Source organism: Rhyacophila brunnea, unplaced genomic scaffold (genome assembly GCF_057557595.1).
Source record: "Rhyacophila brunnea isolate RB1 unplaced genomic scaffold, BYU_Rbru_1.0 scaffold_14, whole genome shotgun sequence".
Taxonomy (NCBI): Eukaryota; Metazoa; Arthropoda; class Insecta; order Trichoptera; family Rhyacophilidae; genus Rhyacophila; species Rhyacophila brunnea.
The window spans coordinates 23,663,010-23,676,339 of record NW_028232796.1 but is presented as its reverse complement, the minus strand read 5'-3'; the positions used below and the strand labels follow the sequence as shown (position 1 = coordinate 23,676,339).

At 29.9% G+C, this 13,330-nt stretch overlaps 1 protein-coding gene across 1 annotated transcript; it reads left to right on the top strand.

Annotated features, from left to right (window-relative positions):
- Positions 1-415: 415 nt before the first annotated feature.
- LOC147075756 (circadian clock-controlled protein daywake-like) lies at positions 416-13,109 on the top strand. Its single transcript, XM_085942061.1, has 5 exons — positions 416-626; positions 6,043-6,274; positions 6,902-7,032; positions 9,496-9,642; positions 12,910-13,109. Exons 1-5 carry the CDS (start codon positions 533-535, stop codon positions 13,059-13,061), a joined length of 756 nt encoding a protein of 251 aa, XP_085798187.1. The 5' UTR covers positions 416-532; the 3' UTR covers positions 13,062-13,109.
- The last annotated feature ends 221 nt before the right edge of the window (positions 13,110-13,330 follow it).

The window sequence follows — 13,330 nt, the reverse complement described above, 5'->3', positions numbered from 1 at the left end:
AGTATCAATTGTCTAGCTAGTCGGGAAGTTAGTTAAAAATCGATTGCAAGATTTGTACTGGACAAACAACTACCGGACAAACAAGAATACGAGCTAATAAAAACGTTGTAAAAAAAATACATCAGTAGTAGGTAATCATAAGAAGAAAAAAAACATAAAAATTATGTATGAGATATAAGATACAATAAAAATAGCAGTCGTCCAGATTGAAAATTATTTTTATTAAAAACGTAGGCTTTAAATAAGTCTTCACCACTGCTACATGATGAGACCAAAGTGTGTCAACGTTTATTTTGCCTTTTCATTGTCAACGTCTAAAATTTAGTTTAAATAATATTATTATTTAATTTTGTTCATCGGAACATTGAGTGTTGAATTAAAAATGTATATAACAACTTTAGTAATATTTTTATTCAGATTATTATTCTGTTTTACAATTTAGTCGTCTACAGATAGCCAAAATTAATATTCCTTATAATTACTTAATCATAAAGTTTGATTTCTAATTTATTCTGTCAGTTATAGTGAAGTAATGATGGAAAGAATACGCCACACTCGTTTTAGAGCATTCTTAATTGCCGCTGTACTATCAATGTTAATTATTGACGATGCAAATGCTGAGATACGTAAGTCCAAAAATCGTGAAATTTGTTTACATGTGATTTATTTTGTCAATTTCTTCTTCTTTTAAGTGACTTAAAGAGCAATAAAAATCAGTGAATCATTGTGATATTGCTAGAAATGCGTATTTAAATACAATCTCTACTGGAATTGGAATTTATGTTGCAACATAAATTGAAGTGATATCAATTGATTTATTATAAAATAATGAAAAATTAATAACGAACACTTTAAATTTTGAGTTATAACTGTTATAAGTGTTGTTGTCCACAATAAATTATTATACAACCAAGACAGATTTCATCCTGACGACGTACATTCTCAATTGGACAAAACAATTTTTGGATAAAACAATATTTTTTGTATCGAAGTAGAATCAGGAAATGATCCTAATGAGTTTATTCTATACACAAGGCGGCTATCGACGGTTAAAGTGATCAATATTATCATTTTATAATATTTGTGTATTGAGGCAGTTAATTGTTACAATAAGTTAACTGTCTAAACGTTTAGACTCTAAACTGTCAAAACTGCCTATCTCGCTCTAAAAGTTATACAGCCAAGAGAGGGGCTGATATATAAAACATATCACATAGACATCAACATAGCAGACGCTTGTCATTTTGGTCGATGTATAATTATTTAGAAACTACACTGATATTATTAATTATTTAACTAGAGTGTCACAATGTGGAAGTTCGATTAAATATAAATAAAAATGATTTCATGTTAAAATATCATTATATTGGTGTAGGTAGGTACTGAGATCTTGAATAAATTAAATTCTCTAGTATAAAGTCAACACTAAACTTATTAAACTGCAATTTATAATAATCATAAAAATTAAATGACATTATTTAAACCATTTCTAATTCAATGAATGATACCTATACGAGAAAGAATGTGGTACCTATTTTTCATTAAAAAAAATATGAGGAATACATTACAGGTACTTCAGAAACACATCCATTGGAATTTATTTTTAGAAAAATCATTTCTTACGAATGGAACTCGTAACCACAATCATCGCAATAGTAAAAAGCTCTGTCGGATTGCGATGATTATGGGTTTATATCATATTTGATATACATATTGTTCTAATATGTATGTATTTGGTGTGTCCAAAGTATGTTTGTAAGTTTATGATTAAATGCAGGGCTTCGAACCGTTTTTGTCGGTTATATTAAAAAAAACGGTTTTCCGGTTTTCGGTTCAGCTACGGGTGATTAATTTTTAAATGTTTTCATTTTATTAAAAAATATTTTCTACAATAATTTAGAACGTTTTATTGTACTTGTATGTTAGCCCGGCGCCGCGCTCCGAAACTAAAATGTTTACGCTATACCGCACGGCCGTAGCCATAAATTGTTTATATAATATATCATAAATTATGAGAATGATATCGAGATGAGTCACACAATTGTGATTGATTTCTTTACGCCTTGAATTTGACACACATATTTCAAATGAAAAACAAAAGCATATTTATTTCGTATACATTTGTATTATGCTTGTCAAATTGGTGTTTCAGTCAATGACTAACGTCGACTAGCAGCGCAATTGTAATCGGATATTTGAACATGTACTGAACCAAAAAAAAACGATTTTTTCCGTTTCGTTTCCTGTTTTTGTTTTGACAAAAATAACGGGTTTTCTGGTTTTCGGTTCTGTTCCGGTTTGAAGCCCTGATTACATTTAATGTATGTTGTTTTTAATTATGTTGTTCAATATTAATTTAAGCTCTTTTTAAAATGTACCTAAATTTTATTCTATTTTACGACTTCTAATTGCGTTACTAGATATCACCGTAAATTCAATGTGTTATTATTAGGGAGCGGATTAATATGCAATAAAGCACGTGATTATATGCATGCACTTAAAAATCATTCATATATTATGTACTAAAGACGAAAATATATTCAGTTAAAAATTCAGTTTTTTGGAAAAAAAAATTGTAGATACCCACTTCGTCCAATATTGTTGATAAATTAATAATTTCAATCAATACAATACTCACAAAATCACAAATAATCAATAATAGGTTAAGTCAATGACATTAATATGGACGAAGCATCTGGAAAAAATATTACACTCACTTTTTTGTCGGGTCTGCCGAATGGCATAATCTGTTCTAACGCAATTACAATAAAAGTGATATTGCTATAAATTCCCGATGCTTTTTATCAGGTCTGCCGAATGGTATAATTAATATTTTTATATAAATATCGATAGCTCAAATGAACATTGACACTAGAAACACTGTTCTAACGCCATTACAATAAAGGTGATATTGCTATAAATTCCCGGTGCGTGATATCACTTAATGGAAATTGCGAAATTTTGTCACGTGACTTCTACCTATACACGTGCAAATTTACTTGCTAGCTACTGTACTGAGTGCGTTGTCCATTAAAAATGTCATTGCGTTAAGTACATTACAATTTTCAAGTACAAATAGTTGAATAAGAAATACAATATAACTAAACACAATTAAAAAAAACTAAAACAACACTTTCTAAATATTATTTACTGATTTTTTTGTCCGATACAATAAGTTTCAATATTTTGACATTACAATTTTCCACATATCTGCCAGTATTTGTTTATATACGTAAAACGATCTCTTAAAGTCCACAGAGGTAATTGGGCAACATTTAAATTAATGTAAAAGAGTTTTCACCTTTTCTGATAAATCCACCCTGTTCAGTTATGTAAACATCAATTTTGTCAATAATTCTGTAAAAATCTGGATTTCTCTATAAAATTTTGGCAAGTTTTTCGTTTATGTCTCCCATCACACCTGGGATGGAAGACAATATTTTTAACACCTTCTACCATTTCTAGTGATTGTTAAGCAAAGTCCTTGTATTTTGTAAATACTTACAAAAAGTACACGTATAAAAAATGGTAAACAATGGGACGTTTTATAAATAAATGTGAAAAAGCCCATAAATATGCATTTTAAATATTCTCTAACTTATAAAATATGCATTATGCACAATGCAGTTGTATTCTTTGATTCTGCGTCTCTCAAAACAGATTTCTGTACAACTCTCATCAGTGGCGTCCATAGATAAAATGCCTCCCCTAGGCAGCGCCAAAAATCCGCCTCATTTTTTTTATACATTATTTTTATCATCTATTCATTAGTCCAATATCTAAGAAATGTGTTATATGGAGACATTACCAACAAAATATCAGATTATTATTTGCAAATCTGCACACCATGTCGTTTCTGGTCACCAAGGACGTCGAAGGGCAACGGAAGTCAACTAGATATCACGAACCCTACAAAACCAGTGAGCTGAGTTTTTTAATGGAAAGACATTTTCGTTATTACTAAGTTAAGGTAGCTATTTCTTTATATTCCAAATGATTTTCCTCGATTTGCCGCCCTTCGAGTAACCACCGCCCTTAAGCGACGCTCAATATGCCTACCCCCAAGGGACGTCACTGACTCTCACGACTGTGCATACCAATGACATTATTAATGGACAACGCACTCAATACAGTAGCTAGCAAGTAAATTCACGCATAGCGACATTCGCACATGTATAGGTAGACGTCACGCAATTTCCATTATGCGATATCACGCATTGGGAATTTATAGCAATACCACCTTTATTGTAATGGCGTTAGTGCAGTGTTTCTAGTGTCAATGTTCATTTCAGCGAACCCGTTTGAACCGAACCATTCGGCAGACCCGACAAAAAGCATCGGGAATTTATAGCAATATCACTTTTATCGTAATGGCGTTACAACAGATTATGCCATTCGGCAGACCCGACAACAAAGTGAGTATCATTTTTTTTCCAGATGCTTCGTCCATATTAATGTCATTGGTGCGTACACCCTAACAAAACATTAGCATAATATAAATCCGGTTCCTAGTTATTACCCTCGAATCAGAAAATAATTATTCAGTGGTATATATTTAATTATTTCACATAATAAGTGTAAGTAGTTTCAAAAAATGTATATGATTACCAACGCTTGATTTTTTTTAAGATTAGATAATGTTTTATAATATTATGTTCAATTTATTTATGACACAGTTAAAAAATATTTCATTAGATAATAAAAAAATAAGCTCCAAACCAAATAAATGATTGACGTTCAAAATGTCGATATATTTTTTTCAGTACAAAATGTTTATAATTGTATCATTAACGAAAAACCAGTCTTGAAGGATTAGTTTTTTGTGAACTTAATACGACTGGGCTTAGGATCAGTTATTCATGGTAATAAATAAGCTTTTTTGTTGTTGTTGTTCGATATAAACAAATCATCGCTGTTTTGCGTTTGAAGTCAGTATAATATTATTATGTTTTTTTTTTTTATTATATTGGATCGAATACTCCACCTATCAGAGGCAGCTAGTAGAAAATAAATAACTACACGATAAAAAGAACTTTTTATATACAACGTTTTTAAAATTTCTATTGAATTATTATGCTCAATATGCTCAAACTTGTCCTTGATATTATGAAGTAAATAAAAACAAACAAATATACGAGTAGAATACCTAATAAAAACGTAAAAATGATTCCGATAGTCTATACCCCATATACGACATTTTAAGCAGGGTTTTGAATGTGTGAGTATCCTACGAAAATGAAACATACATTATAGACGTGCATTAGTGTGTGTTGCAACCTCTAAATACACCAATATTGAATAAGCGTCAGTGCATAAATCGAGAGTAGTTGTCCGAACGGAGGAAAAGTTTAGAATGACGTATTTTTGACACTTGTTTAAGTTTATCCCACATTATTCCACACTTGAGATCGGTTGCCTGTTACTCCACACCCGTTAAGTATTTCAGTTCCTATTAGTTCAGTGTTACCTGGATACATATCTAAAAATATTTTTTCAAAGTCAAGATACAATTTATTAACAAACATAGGTGCAATAAAAAAAAGTAAAGTTATAAATTGTGAATTCGTTAAAAGATTCCATCTCATTATTACATATTATTTTGTGATCGTGTTTATTATTAAAATTATTTTTATTAAGTTTTCTCTAACGCACAGAAAAGATTTTTGATAAATTCATGGTTTTCAAGTTCTTTATAATTAGGTATTCTTTTATTATTCTAATTACTTATTCTAAAATTATAGTCGTATTAAATAATTGGATGAGATAAACGTGCTACATTATAAAATAGCGGGTTGGGAGCGAAGCGAGACAAGCCGTTACAAAAGGACCGATTTATCGGTGATAGCGACCATAAAGTAGATATGTTCAAATTAACTCTGACTATTTTTTTGAGCACACAATGACATGGTGTTTACATACTTTAAATTAAATATCTAGTGACTATTGTTTAGGCTTAACATAATATAGCAATCTGATATTTTAGTTCCCATACGTATATAATTCATGCGAAACCGTACCTCTAATGGTGTGATTGTTTTTCAGCATCTTCCATAACACCATGCCGACGTGGAGATCCTGCCTTCAAAGAATGCATCTTAAGCGAGGCGAAAAAGTTCTATCCAATATTCGTTAAAGGCATTCCAGAATTGGGCATCCCGGTTATGGACCCCTTCTTCTCTGGGGATGATGAATATAAAACTCCTGGAGGATTTACTGCTAAGGCCAGAGATATGGAGCTGGTCGGATTTAAGGATGCTATTCTTGAAAATATTAAGTATGACTAACATAAATATATATTTAACTGTTTCATGTGTCTAAAAATCAAGAATTTTTTATAGAATGTTAAATTATTGAAACATGTCGCTAGCCATAATTCATATGACACGTATCTGCCTTTATGTACTAAATATAATATTAGTAATATTAAATTTTATCGATCTATCTTGTAAAACTCTATAAAAAAAATGAATACGGAAGTTTTGTCGAATATTCTCTGTATAAATACGACTTATACAACCAAAACAAGTCTAATAATTTCAAAAATCAATTCATAAATACAGCTTAAATAAAATTGTGAATACAACGAAACAGAACGAAAAAATGCAAAAGTCAGAATACCTACATACCTACCAGAAATTGTTGCCATTTTGAATGGAGAGTGTGTTTTTTGTTTTAATTTTTCAAATTTAGAAATTCTTTGTATGTAAAACAAAAGATGGTTTTTACGGTCTGAAAAAAAAATTGTTATGGATTTGTGAAGATTATGGAAGGTTACAAGACAATAACGAAGTGACTTACATCAAAATATTGAAAATTTTATTTCAATATAAGAAGATGCTATGTGATAATTAATTTAATAGTTAAACTTAATCACCTATGTGCTATACCTATTTATTTTCAGATTTGATTTGAAGAAACAGAGGTTGATATGGAAAGCAGTTGGTAATTTTACAATTAGTAACAAATTTGAAATGAATGGAAGACTTCTGGCTTTTCCTTTGAACGTGAAAGGAAAACTTAAAATGGAAATTGGTAATAATCCTTTTTATTAAACTATTAATTGAATGGTTGAGGATTAAAAGAGCACACGTGATATGTAATTTAAAAAGAAATATAACATATTAGCCACCCTCTCAACCTATAAGATCAATACTCTGACATAAACACAAATTAAAAACATCAGTAGCCTGATGCTGAGTATCTCCGCTACACGGACGTACATTGGAACATGTATATGTTTTACGCAGTCTCTCAAAAGTTTACCAACCACTGATGTAGATAGTTTTATTTTTTTAAATTCAATTAAACCCTAAATCAAATTATTATTAGATAATAGTCGAAAAATAATCATTTTTATTAAATATCTGAAATTATGCCATTAAACCATACACAATTTTAGATATTTTATAAATAGAAGAATATTTTTTGATCGTCAATTTGTTTTGTCTAGTATTCACTTATTAACGTATATTTTAACATATGTTGGTCGGTTAAAAATATAAATTAATAATTTAAGGAATAAATTTATTAGTAAAAAATAAAATATAAAAACTTTTATCGGAAGTTGGATTCGAAACCACGCCAACAGAACTTCAATTCAATTTTTATATAATTACTGCCGCCTTAGATCGCTCCGCCACCGTGCTCGTCGCGATTTTGTGAAAAATTGTAATAACATAGTAATGGTAACATTTTGCGTTACGCTCAAATTTGGTGCACATAATTATATTTTAATGTCACGGCGAGCGGTAAAATATAATTTTTTCACGTAGGTACATGTAGATCCTCGATTTAACGGACTAACGCGGGTGAGGTGGCGTGTCCGTTAAAGCCGAAACTCCATTATATAAAAACACAAATAAAATCCTATTTATTCGTCTTCGGATAATATATCCAGACACACCTTCTGTAGAGTGACTTTAATGTTCGATGTCGACGCGCTTGCTTTTGGTAATCCTGATTTGAAAAACGAATCAAGCTTTGTTTGCACTTTTGAAGTCTGCTGTTTTTTATAATCAACTGTATAATTTGTCCGTTTTATCCGAAGTCCGTTATATCAAGAATATACTGTACCCATTTATGTAAGAAACTGTATGTATTCAAACTTTTTGTTAAATTAATTAGCATTTTAGTCTTAACATTAGATTACATAACATGAATGCCATAGCTGATAGTGTACATCATTTTGGCCTGATTTTTTCTGCTGAAAACACTAAAAATATTAATAAGCCCAATGAAGTATCAATTCAAGGTTTCAGATATAAATTAATATGAGCAATTATGTATAATTTACAATTACAAATTTATCTTTTAAGTCAATAAACTAAACTAGATAATTGGTGCACTTGTGTTCGTTAAATTCTTATTATTATCATCTGAGCATGGGGCAAGCTCATGAACGCGTTATTTTCATATTAGGGTAGGCTCAACTCCATATATAGCGCACAAGACACCATACATCATAGAGATCACCCATCTAGCATCGCTGTATGATTGAAGGTAGCTTGTAATGTTGTCAATGCGTAGACCATCCCAAAGACTGTATTTTATTTATTGATTACAGAACTTCATAACATATTTTACGCGGCCATAAGCAAATAATAAAGGACATCTTTACCGTATTGAAATTAAGGGGGAGAGGCATGCAGCAGAGAACCTAGCGGAAAAATACGAAGCTTGGAATTTGAGTTTTTTTTGATAATTTACAATTTCAACTGTATTAATTAATAAATATGTATCCGAAGACAATAAAAAGACTTTAATTTTTGTTTAATTTAAAGATAAACTTACAATTGTAAAAAAATGTAATAAAATGTGAATTCGTTGCAGGGCCACATCTTATTATTGCATTATATTTTATGTTCATATTTATTATTAAAATTTAGTTTATTACGTTTTAGATTTTTTGTCGTTTAGATTTTTGACTAATTAATCGTTTTAATATTTTTTATATTTATTTTAAAAAACATCGATTTTTATAAAAATATAAATGTGTATAACTTGAAATCCTTTTTATTTTTATCAAATTTTATTTTAGGCATGGTCCCAATATTGAAACTCGATTTGATATAAATAAATAGGATTTCAAGTTATACACATCTATATTTTTATAAAAATCGATGTTTTTTAAAATAAATATAAAAATTCACATATTTTTACAATTGTAAGTTTATCTTTAAATTAAAAAATAAATAAAAATCTTTTTAATGTTTTCAGATACATATTTATTAATTAATACAGTTTAAATTGTAAATTATCAAAAAAAAATCTCAAATTGCAAGCTTCGTATTTTTCCGCTAGGTTCTCTGATGGCGTGCCTCTCCCCTTAAATATAAGTCTTAGATAAATATTATGAGTGATGACATATGTTGGTAAATTTATTGGTATTTTAATTCGTATGCATTTCAACAGATGTCCGGTCTAGAGTAAGATAAATAGGTTACTGTTTTATCCAAAATGATAATTGGTTGGACAATATTTTTATTTTTTCTATAGATACTTTCAAAATGAAGCTGGTGCATGACTTAAAGACGGTGAAAGGGGCTGACGGGAAAAACTATTTCCATATAAAACACACCAATAAGGAAGTGGACTTCGGAAACGTTCATTTTAATTTGAATGGTTTTCTGAACAAAGAAATTGGTGAGAAATGTTCATTATTTTTTTCTTCGTTATTAAACAAAGATGAGTATATATTATATTTAATTATTACAAGGTATAATTTATAATGAGGATAGTAATATAGTATGTAATATAAACATATTATTGTGATGACGTTACGAGTATACAAATATTAAAGATCTTTTTCTGAAAAATACTTTCAGTCTGTTTAATGAAAATACTATCAACAGGATTTATAAATCATAAAATATAATTTTATTTTTCATGCTGTGTACTAAACCCGTGAGTCAATAACTTATATATATGTATGGAGACAAAATGTACTAATGACTTAAATGTACGAATTAGTTAATTACATACATGATTGATTGTGCAGATATACAATATCTATATTAAATTGAGGAAAGATCTTGGAATAATTTTTGACTCTTCATTATCTTTTCACTCGCATATAACTTCTACAACTATACGTGCGAGTAAGCCTCTAGGATTTATCATGCGACAAACCAAACCATTCAAGAATCTAAAATGTCATATGTACACTCTACGCCTCGTCAGTGCGTAGTATTATTGAATATGGTTGATTATCTGGTGTCCTTATGAGGTTTCCTACAAGCTTATTTCATATATGAAAATTTAAATATTTAGAAAACGATCATTTTTCGACTGCCTTTCCACAAGGCTTGCTTACTTTTCACTCTCTTGAATCTCGTAGGTCACTTCATTTTTGACATTTTTGTCTGTTATCGCGAGGGATGGTTTCCAATTCTGCAGGCCTATTCTAACATTATTACTATAGGATTGGTTTGTCGAATATCCGTTTTCGTTGAAATCGATCTTTTAATGCAGAATAATTTTTTTGTATCTAAATGGACCAGAACCATCTGTTTCTTTAAATCGCTTTGTAATGAATACAGCATTCATATGCTGTAAAAACAATAATTTAAATACCTCCATATATTTAAATATAGGATAATGAACTTTGTTTTTCGTCTCCTGAACATTTGATATTTGGTCTATTCGAGAAACCAATCCTACAGCGACGATAATACGTAATATCAAAAAAGAGTAAATTATGATAGATATATCACATTTATCACTTTACGTATTCTGGCGGCTAATTATGTAAAAAAAGTTAACCGTCTGAACTGTCAAAAAGTGATATCTTTTAACAGCCCCTCTCTTGGCCGTGCTAACTTTAAGAACGAGACAGAGTACGTCAATATTACATATTGAGAATTGAGACTCAAGATCTGACTATTTTGCTGCAATCACAATGACTTCACTAATAAAATTGTAGGTTATGTTGATATGTCTGACGTGTCAATACAAAATTCTAGTGTTCGGCTATTATCTATTAGATGGTGCTGGTTCGGCTTTATCCGCTTATCTTCAGTCTTATCAAAACACTATTTATGGAAACCTAAAGTACCTACCTACATTAGTTATGTTGACCTTTATAAAATTGTATTGATCCCAATATATTTTTAGAATTCCAAATATTTACAAATACGTCTCTATAGGAAAATCTCTCTCAAAGTCAACGTTTGTTGGATATACCTACTACCAACATTCGATCAATAGTGAGTAATAGATTAATTGAAAATGCTTGCCATGAATATTGTATTTTACGAAATATGTTAATTCCATACGTATATTTGAGGGATTTTGGTTTAATATTATTTAACTTTTGTTGGTTGAAATCGTTTTGGCAGCATACAAATTATGCTTACAGTAATTCGAGTGCTTAAAGTCAGACAACGTTATCTACAAAAAAGTGTTTTTTTTTTTAATTTTAGATAACGTTATTTTACATTTACGGCTACATGACAGTCAAACAACGTTATGTCAATATTTTCTAATTTCTTATTAAATCGTCAGTAAAGTTTAACGCCAACTACATAAGTCACCCTTGTTTTCATATTTTTTAAAAACTATCCCTATAAATTTCAACATCATCATAAGCAAGATAAATGTACAATACACAATAAATTATAAAATATTAACATTAGGTTTTAAATAAGCATTTCCCTTGTTGAGTTACAAGAATCTAAAATAACGATTTTTGGCTCCCCTGTAAAGTTGCAATTTTGTAGATAGTGTTGTTTGACACTAAGCCCTTGAATTTTGATATACAATATAGTAGTAATTAAAAAATAACATTAAATTCATTTTCGAAAAAATAAACGTGTTTGCTTTTTTAATACCGAAAATACCGGTATTTAAAATTTTTGAAACCGGTATTTCGGTATTGATAAATAACTGAATACCCGGTATTGCAATCCCTATGTCTACAGTTCAAATCCTTTGATTGTAATCTACTAGTAGAGCAAATGGGACGTTATGCTAAAAAAATATCGTTGACATAATAGGGCAGCACGATATTGTAATGTATTGTGTTTAATTAAAAATTAAACGATCAAAAAAATTTGTACTTGCTAGAAATAATACTGTAATGTCATTTTGACATGTCATATTGATTTCCATAGTAACGCACGTATATATTAATAATTTAGTTGCTAAGACCCCAGACCCCTAGCAACCAATAACTTTATCGAAATAACTTTTCATACAAAACATAATTAACTAAAAATGAATTCAATTCTACATAAAGATGGCTAAAAGTATTAAAAAAATGCATTGGCATCGTGTTCTGATATATTCTAAAAGTTTCAAATGTCTAGCTAGTCGGGAAGTTAGTTAAAATCGATTGCAAGATTTGTACCGGACAAATAAGAATACGAGCTAAGAAAAACGTTGTAATAATATTTGCTGTGGTGGAGAAACATAATTTATGTATTGATTACCAAACGACGTTTTGCACATTGTATGTTTATCTTTCAATTATTTTCCCAACTTTAGATATACTAATATTTATCTAAAACTATTAGGTATATAATATTTCCTTAACTTACTCGTACATGTCTCTTAATTACGTAACTAGATGTTCGTGGTATATGTTTCAACTCCAATTAAAATAAGAAACTTGACATATAAAAGATAGTACGCATTCACTATAATAAATAATTGATTATTTTGATATTATATTTTAATCAATAAGCTAGCGCTACAGATCATTAAGGTCCTTGGCCGACTACACAACCGTTCTCCACGTATCTCTACCCAGAGCTCTCTCTCTCTCTCTCTCTCTCTCTCTCTCTCTCTCTCTCTCTCTCTCTCTCTCTCTCTCTCTCTCTCTCATCTCTATCACACTCAGCCTCTTTGCGCCTCTTTGCGCCTCTCTTGATGTTTTGATAAATGCATAATATACCTACGTTTCTTTTCTAGATGCAACAATGAACTCACTTCTGAACAACAACTGGCGAGAGGTTATACAAGAAATTGGTGGTCCTGCGATCGACATTATTTTCAACAAATTCATAGCTGTATTGAATACATTTTTGTCGAAAATTCCCGAAGATGAACTATTTACAGAATAAGCGATTATATTAATAATGATATTATTAAAACATAATGTTAATTTGGTATTGTGTATATATTTTTATTTCTAAATGAGTGTGCCCCCATTTTCTTCTATATATTAAGAACATAATTTATTTTCATAAATAAATAAAGGATACCCACGCATGAAAAAGGTTCGAGCCGCAGTGGCAATCTTTTTTGTGGTTTGTGATTTTATTATAAATAATTAAGCTATTAGCACCGTCGCACATTGGAAACTGTCTCGACTGGGATATAGTCATAAAAA